This window comes from Dermochelys coriacea, chromosome 2 (genome assembly GCF_009764565.3).
Source record: "Dermochelys coriacea isolate rDerCor1 chromosome 2, rDerCor1.pri.v4, whole genome shotgun sequence".
Lineage (NCBI taxonomy): Eukaryota > Metazoa > Chordata > Testudines > Dermochelyidae > Dermochelys > Dermochelys coriacea.
Genome location: NC_050069.1, coordinates 162626799 through 162641733, shown reverse-complemented (window position 1 = coordinate 162641733; position 14935 = coordinate 162626799). Strand labels below are relative to the sequence as shown.

At 38.3% G+C, this 14935-nt stretch overlaps 1 protein-coding gene across 5 annotated transcripts in view; it reads left to right on the top strand.

Moving 5' to 3' along the window:
• FHOD3 (formin homology 2 domain containing 3) overlaps positions 1 to 14935 on the top strand; it is a 623525-nt gene that overhangs the window by 574909 nt on the left and 33681 nt on the right. For all 5 annotated transcript variants that reach the window (XM_043508620.1, XM_043508619.1, XM_043508621.1 and 2 more), the window contains 2 exons: positions 2362 to 2552; positions 4095 to 4287. In XM_043508620.1, coding sequence (XP_043364555.1) covers positions 2362 to 2552; positions 4095 to 4287 — 384 coding nt within the window. The remainder of the gene's footprint in view (positions 1 to 2361; positions 2553 to 4094; positions 4288 to 14935) is intronic.

The window sequence follows — 14935 nt, the reverse complement described above, 5'->3', positions numbered from 1 at the left end:
TCCATCTTTTATTCAAACTTTATTCAAACTTTAATTTGAACCAAGGTGAAGAATGCATTAAAAAAATAAAAAGCTTAGGGTGAGATCCACCTAAACTCGAGATAGGTCTGGGGTGAGACGGTTTGGATCCCAATCCCATGTTCCTCCAATTTTGCGGTAGTATGAGTCCAGGGCCAATTTCATTATTGCAGTTACAGTGACAGCATAACCAGGGAGGGATTTCCCCAGAGTAAGCAAGATAATTGTATGGAGTAGAGCCTGCACCGGGGCGGTTATGCCACATGACCTCTCTGCTGCCAGCATGGTAGGGAAAAGGGATCATGACTGGGGAAAATGTATCATAAGTTCTATTTTCAGTCCCTTCTGATTCTAGCAACCTAGCATAGGTTATAAAAGCCTTTAGGCTGCTCTAACACAGCAAAAGAGTAACAGTCATGCACAGAATAGCACCAGGATCAGGGGATTGCAAAGGAGAGCTTCTAAACACCCTTCAAATGGCATGCTGACTTACAATCAGCATTATGGCCACAATTAGAGACCTGGCTTTCAGTACGCTGGTTCAGGTCCATCTTACACAGATGTGTCTGAGTTTCAGTATTTGGATTTACCTGAACTTTCTGCGAATTCACAAGAGTTCTGATTCCAGTTCTGGCTGATTTTGGATTTAAACCAGTGATGATAAAATATAAAAGCTATAAGGATAAAATTAATTTGCACAGCCCACATAACTGTGAAATAACCTGGCAGAACATATGAAATATGTAACAGTTATTCAAATCAGAAATCACTAAACCTCAAGAGATTGTGCTATGGCTTTGGGAGGTCGATTGGAGCAATTCAGGCATAAAGACCTTGGATGTAATCCCGCCCACTGCAGTCAATGGCAAAACTCCCATTGATTTCAATGGGGCTAGTGTTTCCCCTTTTATCTGTATGTGCTTATATCACCTTCAGTCATTTAAAATGTCTTGTTACTTATGTGCTTGGTCAGCATTATAATTTTGGTTATGGACATGTTACCAACAATGAACAATTAATAACGATATTAATTTCCTGTTATATATGATAAATTTTATATTACTAAGTTTTGTTATAACATCGTATGTACTGTTGTAGGACTATAGTTTTCTTACCACAAAAGCAATTAAAATTAATAAATGAATAGCTGCACTGCATAGGAATATATTCAGTTAGAAACCTTTGAAAATAACATTTACTCAGATACAGTTCCTTCAGATCCTATGAGCAAGAAGAAGCCTCTTATACAGAACTGTTTTCTGTTTTGCAATAAGAGATGGGCCAAAAATACCAGACCCAAACATCCGCAAACTCTGGCATGTTTGGAATCTGAGTCTAAATCTGTATTTTATGGCTTAGGCTCATCTCTACTTTGAACTGTTGTTTGAAAATAAATATATTCTTCCTTGGGAAGTCAAGGAGACCATATTGGAGACTTCTACTGTTTCCATTTGCTTTGTGTATGTGCTGTACTGCGGCTGGATAGTTCATGCATACTGCCCTGTTTTTATAAACATATCCAAAATGGCTTGCGTAGACCACTGTAATTTGAACACCTTTTTTGGTTGATGAATAAGAGAGAACCTCTGTTTCACCTTCTTATGGAATTTATTGGCTTCCCTCCTGATAAGTGTTACTGAGTTTGTAATAATTTATTTTAACTGTGTTGACACAGACTTTCAAAGCTATTAGAAAGATTGTGTTATAAGCTAACAGTGTCATACTGTGTATCAAAAGATGCAAGTTTGTATTGAGATCACTAGATAACACTTCCTCTGAATAAAACTTGAAGTTCTGGCACGTGAACTGACCATTTGGAATACAATATAGTCTTTCAACAAGATAATGCATGAGGTAGGGATGTACCCAAGGGGAAACATTGGCATCTAGATACTGTAGTGATTGGCAGATACATTAAAATGCTGTAAGGTGGTAGTGAGAAAGAGAGAAGAAAAAACCCTTTTGCTGCCTTGGTGCATGCACACATTTTCTGATTGTCCCTAGTGCAGTTGACTGCAAAGAGGAGAATCTACTAAAACATTTTATACAAATGTAGCAGAAAATTAAGATATTCTCCTTTCTTTAGATGTTACATCTATACGGCAACCACACATAGTTACATTTCTTTTTGTTTCAGAATTTCTCTGACTAACATTTCACATACTTACACTGAGGTAGAGACACGGACACGTGTTAATATCGTATTAATGTGTATAGCAGTGTCACTGAAGCTACATCTCCCTCCCCACCTCCTTATTGTATAAAGATGAAACAGTTCAGATACCCAAGGTTACTGCTGTGGTGTTTGAGATCAAAGTGACTGATGTCTTCACTTGTTTTTAGGTTGACTTTGAACAACTTCAGGACAACTTATGTCAGATGGAGAAAAGGTGCAAAGCATCCTGGGATCACCTTAAGGCTATAGCAAAGCATGAAATGAAACCAACGCTGAAGCAAAAAATGTCTGAGTTCCTTAAAGACTGTGCAGAAAGAATCATAATTCTGAAGATTGTTCACAGAAGAATAATTAACAGGTACAGCATTAGGGCACTGATGGGAACAACCTCAATTACTTATTTCAATGTGCTTCAAACCACATTCCAAGAAGTATGTTTACCAACATATCTGTTGTGAGTTCTTTATAATAGATGTTTATTTGTTCCAGATATTTCCTAACTTCAGCTGAATATTGTATTTCTGCTCAGCAAAACAGCGACTGACAATTATTTTCTTACATATCACTACACACTGTGGTGAAATCCTGAAATCCTTCTCAGGCAATTTCCTTGTATCTTTAATGATATATTTGTCATAGTAAAGACAGAGTAACAAGTTCTGTATCTGGAGCTAGTACTATACATATCTTGTACAATCTGCTAATGCTCATATATACGCAAGTGCCACTGCTAGTATATTTCCAGATTCATAAACTCACACAGATGATTTAAATATGCCCAATAATAATAATACCTAGCTCTTATGTAGTGCTTTTCATCCATAGTTCTTAAATTGCTTTACAAAGGAGAATGGTCTCATTATCCCCAATTTGCAGATGGGGAAATAATATATATTTGTACACAGAATTACCAAAGAGAGTTCAAACAGGCCCATATGTGTGCATGTACAGATCTGGGATGTTAGTCCAGCCCATCTGTTTTCTCATTCATGAATTCTATTCCACCTTCTAAATAAATAGTACCCCAAATGTAGCTGAGTAGTAGTGAAAGCAGGAACTTATAAGTTTCCTACTGGGTTTATCACATATATTGTGTTGGATTTGAAAATAAGTTGAACAGTGTTTTCTTTACTTTAAATTACCTAATGTAACTACTATTCTAAGCCTCTCCAGGATACCTTATTCAGTCACATGTTTCATTTCCATTGTAATGAGTGTTTTAATTAGCATGAACACAGTAGATAAGAAATAGATTCACAAAGATCTATACATTCAGTAATCCATTGTGAATAATGTGGTACAGAAGCGGCAGCAAAGCTGCAAATAATACAAAAAGCTGTGAGTAATACTGAATCAACAGTAAAGTTGTGAACTCAAAGCATCCCAGACTGAAAGTATTTGGATGTTACAACATTTTATGGTTTTCTTTTTGAACTACAAATGCTTCTCTTCCTGTGTTGCTAGCCTGTAAATCTTCATTCTTCTTGTCTAGACTTTCCCCAACATCTTAACAGCCTCTTTGAAGTTGCTTAATACAAACAAATGGAATTAAACATAATATTTTTTTCAATATCTGCAATGAAATAGTTCATTCACTTGCCAAATTAGTAAAATAAAATGAATGGAGTTTCATACACATCTTATCTCTTATATCAGCATGGGAAAATGGGTTGGGATGAAGTTATCATAGACTAGCCATTTATTTGCATTATGTTTTTAATTATAAACCATGCCAGTGATGTTTAAGGCATCCATGAAAATTCCACAGCATGAAAAAAAAAGGATGAGAGCTCAGAAGACAATAAATGGATCAATTGGAATCTATTTTACTGGAAATCTAAAGTTTTTGAATGTTTTTTTTTCATTTTTAAAAGATGTCATTAATTCATTTTGTTTTTAGGTTCCATGCATTTTTGTTATTTATGGGTCATCCTCCTTATGCAATCCGTGAAGTCAACATCAATAAGTTCTGCAAAATTATTAGTGAATTTGCTTTAGAGTATCGCACCACCAGGGAACGAGTTTTGCAACAGAAGCAGAAACGCGCCAACCACAGGGAAAGAAACAAGACCAGGGGGAAAATGATCACAGATGTAAGTGGCAAAATCAAATCCACTGTGGCAAGTATTTGTGAAGCTTTCTTTTTAGTAAATGCTATACTTTAGATGTTATGCTTCATTCACTAACCTTCCTTTAAGGATTCCCTCCACTATGAACAATGTACCCTTTGTTCTTTGTTAAATCAATATTATGTTTTTCTTTGTCATTGACTATAAAAGCTTCTGGATTCATAGCAGCTTCCGAATTTGGAAAAAAGAAGACTAAGTGTTCATAAAGAAAATCTTCCATGTGTTGCATGGACAAATTCATGCACAATGTCTGTTTTCAGCAAAGAATAGAGTAGGAATTGAGGGCACCTTACTGAAAATATGGCCAAGAATATAAACAACACAACCCTAAAGTTAGGCTGCCAAATCATTCCATATATCAAATTACTGACCACATATTTAGGTGCCTATATATGGATTTAGGTGTGTAACATTAGGTTCCCATTTGGGAAAGTCCTGACTTGCAAACTTAAATATTATAGTGTTTTATATGTATAGTATCTATTTTTTTCATTAGATAAAAAATATTACATGAGAGTCAAGTGCAGCCTCTTTCAGGTTTTATTACAGATTACTAATTTAGATTCTCTTTAGTTGTTATCTGATAAATTTTGCTGACTATGTTCAGGCTACTTCGGTAAAAAGACGATGAACTTTCTCTTGATCTTTAAAGATCCTCTGATTTTTTTTATCTTCTTTTAAACTGATGCAGTTTCACTCAGTCCAAATAAAGTTTTAAGAAGTGCCAGTACTTAATAAAAGTTTCCAGCTGTCTCAAAATCCAAATCTGGAGTTTCGATTAGACATGAGTGGTTCATTGCATATGAAGCTACCCCTATCCTGCCTTTGGCATGAAAAACCCAAAGCTGATTACAGTTTTAAGGCCAACAGCTCAGACAAGTTAGGTAAAGAAAAAAAATGCATCAGACCCATATTGGGATTATATTTAAGTCGTTGACTCACAGTCATTTGTAGATCTTTCCTGGCAATAACCTTTCAAAAGTTGGAAATCTGCCTCATCTGGGAGAGAATTTTAGAGCCACATTATTATCTCAAAAGATTTTCCTTTTGGACTAGTCCCAGGTAACGGAAGGGCTCTGATTCTTTGCAAAGGGTTTAAGATAGACATGCAAAATTTCAGGTCTAGTATTAGGGAACTGAAGCTTTATATTTGCATTGCACCCTAATTTCTCTGTAACATTCTGGAGGAGTTAAAATGTGACACTACCCAAAGGGATTAGCAAATTAAATATTTAATTTTCCAAGTAGCATCAGTGCTTTTCACCAGTTCAGATAATGGCAAGAGGGGAGGGGTTCCTGTTATGCCAGTATACCATGGAGCATTTGTGTATTAAAGGACCAGGATAAGTGGCAGCAACAGGAATGAAGGAGCTTCTTCAAGTCCTTCTGTGTCAGGAAGTGAAAGAAGGGAAAGGTGGCCATTCATCTGCTCACCAGAAGAAATATCCAGGGAGATGGAGAGAGGAAGTGGGCCTGCATGCTGACCCTATCACAGTAAAACAGGATGTAGGTACAGGCCAGTGGCCAGTCACTGAACATCTGAGCCAGGAAGATGGGCCATTTCCTGAAGATGTGAAAACAGGAGAGAGAGTGATTGGGCCTTCCCCAGAAGGGCTTGTTATAGGACAGGGAAGAAGAAGAAGAATCAGACCAGGATGGTATTTGTATTTGGGAGAAATTGAGTATCATCTGAGCAATAGAATCCTAGCTACAAATATCCTCCATGTTTTTGTTGTAGGATATATGCTAGCATTAATTCACAATTATATGCTGATCCTATGAGCTGAGAAAGCCTAACGGAGTGAAGAGCATTCTCTAAAATTCTCCTTGTGGAACCTCTAAGAACATAAGAACAGCCATACTGAGTCAAACCAAAGGTCCATCTAGCCCAGTATCCTGTCTTCCACCGGTGGCCAATGCCACATGCTTCAGAGGGAATGAACAGAACAGGTAATCATCAAGTGATCCATCCCGTCGCCTATTCCCAGCTTCTGGCAAACAGAGGCTAGGGACACCATCCCTGCCCATCCTGGCTTGATGAACCTATCCTCCATGAGCTTATCAACTTCTTTTTGAACCCTGTTATAGTCTTGTCATTCACAACATCCTCTGACAAAGAGTTCCACAGACTGACTGTGTGCTGTGTGAAAAAATACTTCCTTTTGTTTGTTTTAAACCTGTTGCCTATTAATTTCATTTGGTGACCCTTAGTTCTTGTGTTATGAGAAGGAGTAAATAGCACTTCCTTGTTCACTTTCCCCCACACAAGTCATGATTTTATAGACCTCTATGATACCCCCAGAGAACTATCTATAATGACTCCAAGATCTCTTTCTTGAGTGGTAGATCTATTTCTTGAGTTGTAAAAGCAACAACCACCCATCCTAAGCAAATATTAATACCGACCCACGTTTGTCAAATGAATCACATTTTTATTGGTAATTTCTAAATCCCTGTTAAATGAGTCTATAGGTCCCTACAGTGGGAACAAATATTTAATAATGGGCTCTTCAATCTAGCAGAGAAAGATTCAACACAATCCAATGGATGGAAGCTGAATCTAGACAAATTCAGATGGGAAATAAGGCATAAATTAACAATGAACATAATTAACCATTGGAACAATTTACCAAGGGTCATGATGGATACTCCATCACTGACAGTTTTTATCCATCATGACGCCAAGATGTCTTTCTTGAGTGGTAACAGCTTATTTAGACCCCATCATTTTATATGTGTAGTTGGGATTATGTTCTCCAATGTGCATTCCTTTGCATTTGTCAACATTGAATTTCATCTTCCCCAGTCACCCAGTTTTGTAACTCTTCGTAGTCTGCTTTGCACTTAACTATCTTGAGTAGTTTTGTATTGTCTCCAAATTTTGCCACCTCACCATTAACCCCTCTTTCCAGATCATTTATGAATATGTTGAATAGGACTGGTCCCAGTACAGACCCCTAGGGACACCACTAATTACCACTCTCTGTTCTGAAAACTGACCATTTATTCCTACCCTTTGTTTCCTATCTTTTAACCAGTTACTGATCCATGAAAGGACCTTCCCTCTTATCCCATGACAGCTTACTTTGCTTAAGAGTCTTTGATGAGGGACCTTATCAAAGGCTTTCTAAAAATCTAACTACACTATATCCACTGGATCATCCTTGTCCACATGCTTGTTAACCCTCTCAAAGAATTCTAATAGATAGGTGAGGCGTGATTTCCCTTTAGAAAAACTATGTTGACTCTTCCGCAACAAATCATGTTCATCTATGTGTCTGATAATTCTGGTCTTTACTATAGTTTCAGCCAGTTTGCCTGGTACTGAAGTTTAGCTTACTGGCCTGTAATTGCTGGGATTGCCTCTGGAGCCTTTTTTTAAAAATTGGTGTCATATTAGCTATCCTCTAGTCATCTGGTACAGAAGCTGACTTGAATGATAGGTTACATACCACAGTTAGTAGTTCTGCAATTTCACATTCAAGTTCTTTCAGAACTCTTGGGTGAATACCATCAGGTCCTTGTGACTTTTTACGGTTTATTTTATCAATTTGTTCTAAAACCTCCTCTAATAACACCTCAATCTCGGCCAGTTCCTCAGATTTGTCACTTAAAAAGAATGTCTCAGGTTTGGCAATCACCCTCACATCCTCAACTGTGAAGACTGATGCAAAGAATTCATTTAGTTTCTCCACGGTGGCCTTATCGTCCTAGAATGCTCTTTTAGCATCTCAATCGCCCAGTGGCCCCGCCTGTTGTTTAACAGACTTCCTGCTTCTGATGTACTTTTAAAAAAAATTGCTATTACTTTTTGAGTCTTTGGCTAGCTGTTCTTCAAATTCTTTTTTTGGCCTGCCTAATTATATTTTTACACTTCATTTGCCAGAATTTATGCTTCTTTCTATTTTCCTTACTAGGATTTAACTTCCACTTTTTAAATGATGCCTTTTTGCTTCTCATGGCTTCTTTTTACTTTGTTATTTAGCCTTAGTGGCATCTTTTTGGTTCTCTTACAGTGTTTCTTAATTTGGGGTATACATTTCAGTTGAGCCTCTATTATGGTGTCTTTAAAAAGTTTCCGTGCAGCTTTCAGGGACTTCACTTTTGGGACTGTATCTTTTAATTTGTTTAACTAACTTCCTCATTTTTGTGTAATTCCTTTTTCTGAAATTAAATGCAATCATGTTTGGCTGTTATGGTGTGTCTCCCCCTCCCCCCACCGGGATGTTAAATTTAATTATATTATGGTCACTATTACCAAGTGGTTCAACTATATTCACCTCTTGGACCAGATCATGTGCTCCACTTAGGACTAAATCAAGTATTGCTTATCCTCTTGTGAGTTTCAGGATGCACTGCTCCAAGAAGCAGTCATTTAAGATGTTTGGAAACTTTATCTCTACATCCAGTCCTGAGGTGACACGTACACAGTCAATATGGGGATAGTTGAAATCCCCCATTATTATTGAGTTTTTTTATTTTTATAGCCTCTCTAATCTCCCTGAGCATTTCACAGACACTATCACCCTCCTGGTCAGGTGGTTGGTACTATATCCCTACTACTGTATTCTTATTATTCAAGCATGGAATTACTTTTATGGTACAGTTGGGTTCATTTAAGATTTTTACTTCATTTAACTCCACATTTTCTTTCACATATAGTGCCCCTCCCCCACCAGCATGACCTTATCTATCCTTCCGATATATTTTGTACCCTGGTATTACTATCTCCCATTGATTATTCTCATTCCAAGAAGTTTCTGTGATGGCTATTGTATCAATATCCTCCCTTAATATAAGGCACTCAAGTTCACCCATTTTATTATTTAGACTTCTAGCATTTGTATATAAGGACTTTAAAACATTGTCACTTTTTAGCTGTCTGCCAATACATGATGTAATTGAATGGAACTCTTTTTAATTTGACTATTTTTCATCAGATTCTACCCATATTTTATCATCTTCCGTCCTTTCCTCCTTACTAGGACACAGAGAATCTTCATTAATAGATCCTCCCCTAAGGGATGTCTCTGTCCGAACCACGTGCTCCTCCATACCTTTCAGCTTTCCCCCCAGACCTTAGTTTAAAAACTGTTCTATGACTTTTTTAACTTTAAGTTCAGGCAATCCGGTTCCATTTTGGTTCAGGTGGAGCCCATCCTTCCTGTATTGACTTCCCCTTTTCCAAAAGGTTCCCTAGTTCCTAATAAATCTAAACCCTCCTCCATACACCATCATCTCATCCACGTACTGAGACCCCGCAGTTCTGCCTGTCTACCTGGCCTTGTGCGTGGAACTGGAAGCATTTTAGAGAATGCCACCAGGGAGGTCCTGGACTTCAATTTCCTACCTAGCAGCCTAAATTTGGCCTCCAGGACCTCTCTCCTGCCTTTCCCTATGTCATTGGTACCAACATGTACCACAACCACTGGCCCCTCACCAGCACGACACATAGTCCTCTGTTTAAGGAGATTGCTTATGTGGGCATGTGGGTGAATCAAGGACTTTCTGTGATCTACATGTATAGGAATTATCCATTTAAATATAGTCAAGTAATGTTGTTTTTATTTTTCCCCGCTCAGTTGTGGCACATGGTAAAATCAGAGCCACAGTCACATCAGAAGACTTGCTACAGCTTCCTTCTAACACCTGCTCTCCCCATTGCCCCATATAAACAGAGAGATACCTAACATCTCCAAAGCCAGTTCTACTCAAAAAACAAGACTGTAATTCAGCATGCTGGCAGGCAATTGTATGGGGAGAATAATGAAATAGAGCAGTTATGTTAGGAGGTTTCTTTTGTCTTTGCTTTATTGCTAACTTTAGATTTTCTGATTAGTTTGTTAGTAATGCATCCGATGAAGTGAGCTGTAGCTCACGAAAGCTTATGCTCTAATAAATTTGTTAGTCTCTGAGGTGCCACGGGTACTCCTTTTCTTTTTGCGAATACAGACTAACACGGCTGCTACTCTGAAACCTCTGATTAGTTTATATTTCTATGCATGGAAGTGAAAAGATATGCCTGCTATGCGTAGTAAATATACACCTGGTAACAGAATATTCATTTCAAATTTTGCAGATGTTACAAAGTTATTCAAAATAGTTAAGTCCAAAGATGACTGTGAAAAGTTATAGGGGGTTTCACAAAACAAGCTGGCTGGGCAACAAAATGGCAGATGAAATTCAACATTGAGAAGTGCACAAGTAATGCACATCGGAAAAAATAATCCCAGCGACACATATATAGTGATAGGTTCTAGATTAGCTGTTACCACTCAAAAATATATATCTTGGAGTCATCATGGATAAAAACTGTCAGTGATGGAGTATCCATCATGACCCTTGGTAAATTGTTCCAATGGTTAATTATGTTCATTGTTAATTTATGCCTTATTTCCCGTCTGAATTTGTCTAGATTCAGCTTCCATCCATTGGATTGTGTTGAACCTTTCTTTGCTAGATTGAAGAGCTCATTATTAAATATTTGTTCCTATAGACTGTAATCAAGTCTATATCCTTATCCTCTTAACCTTCTCTAAATAGATTGAGCTCTTTGAGTCTATCACTATAAGGCATGTTTTCTAATCCTTTAATCATTCTAGTGGATTTTCTTTGAACCCTCTCCAGTTTAACATCAATATCCTTATTGAATTGTGGTCGTAGGCCTGGACACTGTATTCCAGCAACAGTAATATCAATGCCAAATATAGAGGTAAAATAACCACTCTTGTTCCACTCGAGATTACACTGTTTATGCATCCCAGGATTGCAATCATTCTTTTGGCTACAGTGTCACACTGGGAACTCATGTTCAGCTGAATAGCCACCACAACCCTCAAATCTTCCCAGGATCGAGTCCCGCATCCTATCACTGTGGGTCTACATGAATCCCAAGAAAAGGTAACCTTTCCAATTCTAGAAAAGAAAATACATATCCCTTTATTTTTAAACCCACTCAACCAAAATCAGTCTTGAAGGGCGGAGGGTAAATCCTGCTGACCTTTTTGGATGCAGAACTCCTATAGACTTCAGTGGCGTTATTCACATGGAAGGGGCTTTAGGTCTGAGAAACAGACTCCCAATTTTTGTAATAGCCTTTCATTTCTACAGACCTTTGCTCCTGACTTCTCTAGGTCACTCATGGTGAAATGAGTTTGGTATTGTTAATGTAATTCCCAACAGATGTTTCTTACATGGGAAAAGAATAAAAATGGAAGAATGGCGCATTGTCACAGTTACAGGGGAAGGGTGCCTCGTGTCTGCAACACTGCACTGCAATCACTACACTGAAGCTGGGTTACAACGTATGTAGACATACCCGAGGTGGCTTTAAGCTAGCTAGCTCAGCTACCAATAGCAGTGAAGCTGCTGCAGCACGGACTTGAACATGGACTAGCCACCCATACATGTACTCAGGATCCCAGATGGGCTTGTACAACCTGTGCGGAAGCCTGTGCTTCCATAGCTTCACTTTGCTGCTATTAATATTCGCACTAGCTAGAATAACTCTATCTTGGGTAGGTTGACACGTGCTACAATCACCCTTCTTCTCACCCTTGATTGCAGTGTAGAAATAACCCTATGTCTGCCTTTATCTAGTGATATCAGTCTCGCACTCTCAGAAACAATGCAATTCACTGAAAAATAAGCAGGAAAGATAGGAAAGAAATGCAGTTATGCATTTGAGTCTGAGCTTTTCAATTATTTTTAATAACATTGAAAAGTACCTGTCCCCCAGAATTATGTAGCTGTCTTTTGTACAGTTCCTTAGAGTTTCTATTCCAAAACTCTATTTAATAGAAATAATATTTAAATATGGCAAAATCCCCCCCGCACAAATCCTAGAGAAGACTTTTTTTAAAAAAAAAGTCTCCTGAAATTGTGCTTGGCATGTGAACTTGACAGAAAAGTTGAATCCCTAGGATTTGAACTGGAGATCTTTTCAGCCTTCAAAGCCAGAGCTCATGCACAAAGAAAGCTAGGGGAGCTGTTCATCCTAGCTGCATTCTTCCAGTACTGTTTGGTAATGTTACTTTTGTTAACATTTTCCTAATTCAAAAACATTTTGAAATATATTTAACCATTAAAGAAAGAAGAAAGAAAAAAAGGAAAATTCCCATCTGGTTAATCTTTGATCTAGGAGACTTGAGTAATTCACTTACTACTTTAACTCTTATCCTTAGTAACTGTAGGGCTGCATTCTAGCCCATCCACACAGCGACAGAGATTTGGTATGGGCCTATAGGGATCACGGGTGCTGTACAAACTGCTTACTCCCTTCCACCCAGAGCAGATGGGAGAGGAATGAACAGAACTTTGATTCTGTCCCTCTCAATACACACTGGCTACTGGAACTGAGCAAGCATGGTGGGGCAAGGGGTAATAGTCTGCTGCTGGTATAAGCCATCAGCCAATCACTTCTCCCTGGAGCAAAGGGGGGAGCAAGAAGGAAATTGTCTTCTTGAGTCTGAAATGCTGCTGCTGTCACAATCTAACCGTTGTAAAATAAATAAATTGCACAAAGCGTGGATTGCTTTCTTACTCTGGAAAATGCACTTAGCATTGTCCTCTGCCCCTTTCCCTTTCTTTGAATGTCTCTGACAGATTACTTTATGTTTTTGCTTCATTTTTCCCCTTTCTTTTTATTTTTCTCTTCATTTTGTGTATGGATTAATATACAGATATGCTCTTTCTTTCCAAGATGCTTCTATGGTTTTCTCTTTTTTATTTATTCAAAGAACTCTGCATGGCCATTTTTCAGAGGAATTTGTTTTCCCTAGGATTGCAAAAAAAAATCTATCATAATACGAATAACAAAATAAACATATCTGCTGAGGTCCCACTGCAAAATGTCTGGCTGCATTTCAGTGCCACTATGCCCAAAGGAAAATAAACAGCTCACTCTCTGAACCAAACATGCCCTTAAAAAGTAACGTTAATGTGCTTCTCAGCACTCTCATGCAGCTAATCTTGTCACATAGAGCGTGCTGAAAACTAGATGAGCGCCTAAACAAATGAAGCTTTCCTATTTAATGATGAATGTTTTTGGAACAAAATGTATCAATCCCAGACAAAAATCATTACTGAACTGGAGATAAGATAAGAAAATATATATTAATAGCTTGCAGGGGGTGGGGAATTAATGGAACAGTGTATTTTTTAAAAACCTGGAAATTCAGTGTTTGCATTTTACAAATATTAATAAAATAAATAAATGCCCTCCTAGGCTATCACGCTGAGAACACTTCATATGAGATAGGTGTTGAGAACTGGGGAATATCTGGGTTATTCTTCATGAATGGGGAGTAGTGTTTGTGTGATCTGTTACTTGCCATGGAGCTAAATCAAAGAGGTGGTTAAAAGGACCAAACAGGAATAACAAAACAATAACAGGGATAAGAGTCCTGGAGGGAACAATGAGGAATCTGTTAATTGGGCAATGTGACTCCATCCAGGTTTAATCTTCCCAACACTAAGTGTAGAATCAAAGGAGGACACTAAACCATGAGAGGAAAGGGAGAGGCTTCCCAGAAAGTGTCAGTGAGCACTGACAAGGATGCAAAGAGATGCCAGACTGCCTGAGAATCAGGGTCTGTAGGTAACAGGTTACAGAATGGTGCCGAAGAGAAAGGGGGCACCCAGGCTAAGTCATGTCTACCAAGAGGCTTGAGGGGAATGCCAAGTGTAGGCTCCCAAAGGAAAACTCCTGCAGGCAACAAGCCTGCTAGATATCCTGGTTGGCAACAAGAGGGGTGTAATCTGGAGACCCAGTCGGAGAGTGGTTGGACTGCATGGTCCCATACCAAAGAGAAGTGGAGGCATGGGCCTGTCACTGGAAAGGGATCTCAGAAGGAGCAGTCTACCCTGGAGCCATGACTCATATGGACATATGAAAAAAATTCCTGAAATTTGGCAGGTTCAACACTTCATACACTGGTGATTGGGCCTGAACTCCACAAATTTAAGGAAATCTTAAAATTCATATACTGTGGTTGCAGATTTCATAAACTACATCCACCATGGTTTGTGTAGCCTAAGTGCAGGAGTACACTAGGTTTTAAATGTCTGCAGCACACAATCTAGCATAGTGAGGGATTAATATATTTCTATGGTTTCCAGTGCCTAATGTCAGGGAGTTAGGGCCCCAGTCCATCAAAGCACTTTAAGTATGTGTTTTATTTGAACCTGTTTAAAGTTAAGCACTCGCTTGGGTGCTTTGTTTAGCTGGGGCTGATAGGTCTTTTACTTACTGGAGGACTAGGAGGTCCAGCTGGATAGGTCTTTTACTTTTATATAAAGTATAATTATTGTTGTTGGACTATCCTACTTATATAGCATCCAAGAATCTCAAAGTGCTTTATAAACGTCCATGTGTTTAGCTTCACAACATCATTGTGGTAACCAGGCATCAGGTTTGTAAATAAACCACAGATGGATTAAGAGACTTGCCTAAATTCCAAAAGGAAATCTCTGGCAGAGCCAAGCATAAATTCCAGGTCTCCAAACTGTCAGTCCTATGGTTGAACCACAAGACCATCCTTCATCTCTTAAGAGTCACGGTGATATTGATGGTGTTTTTGTCTGAAAAAGAGTGAATTGAATCTAGTTTCTT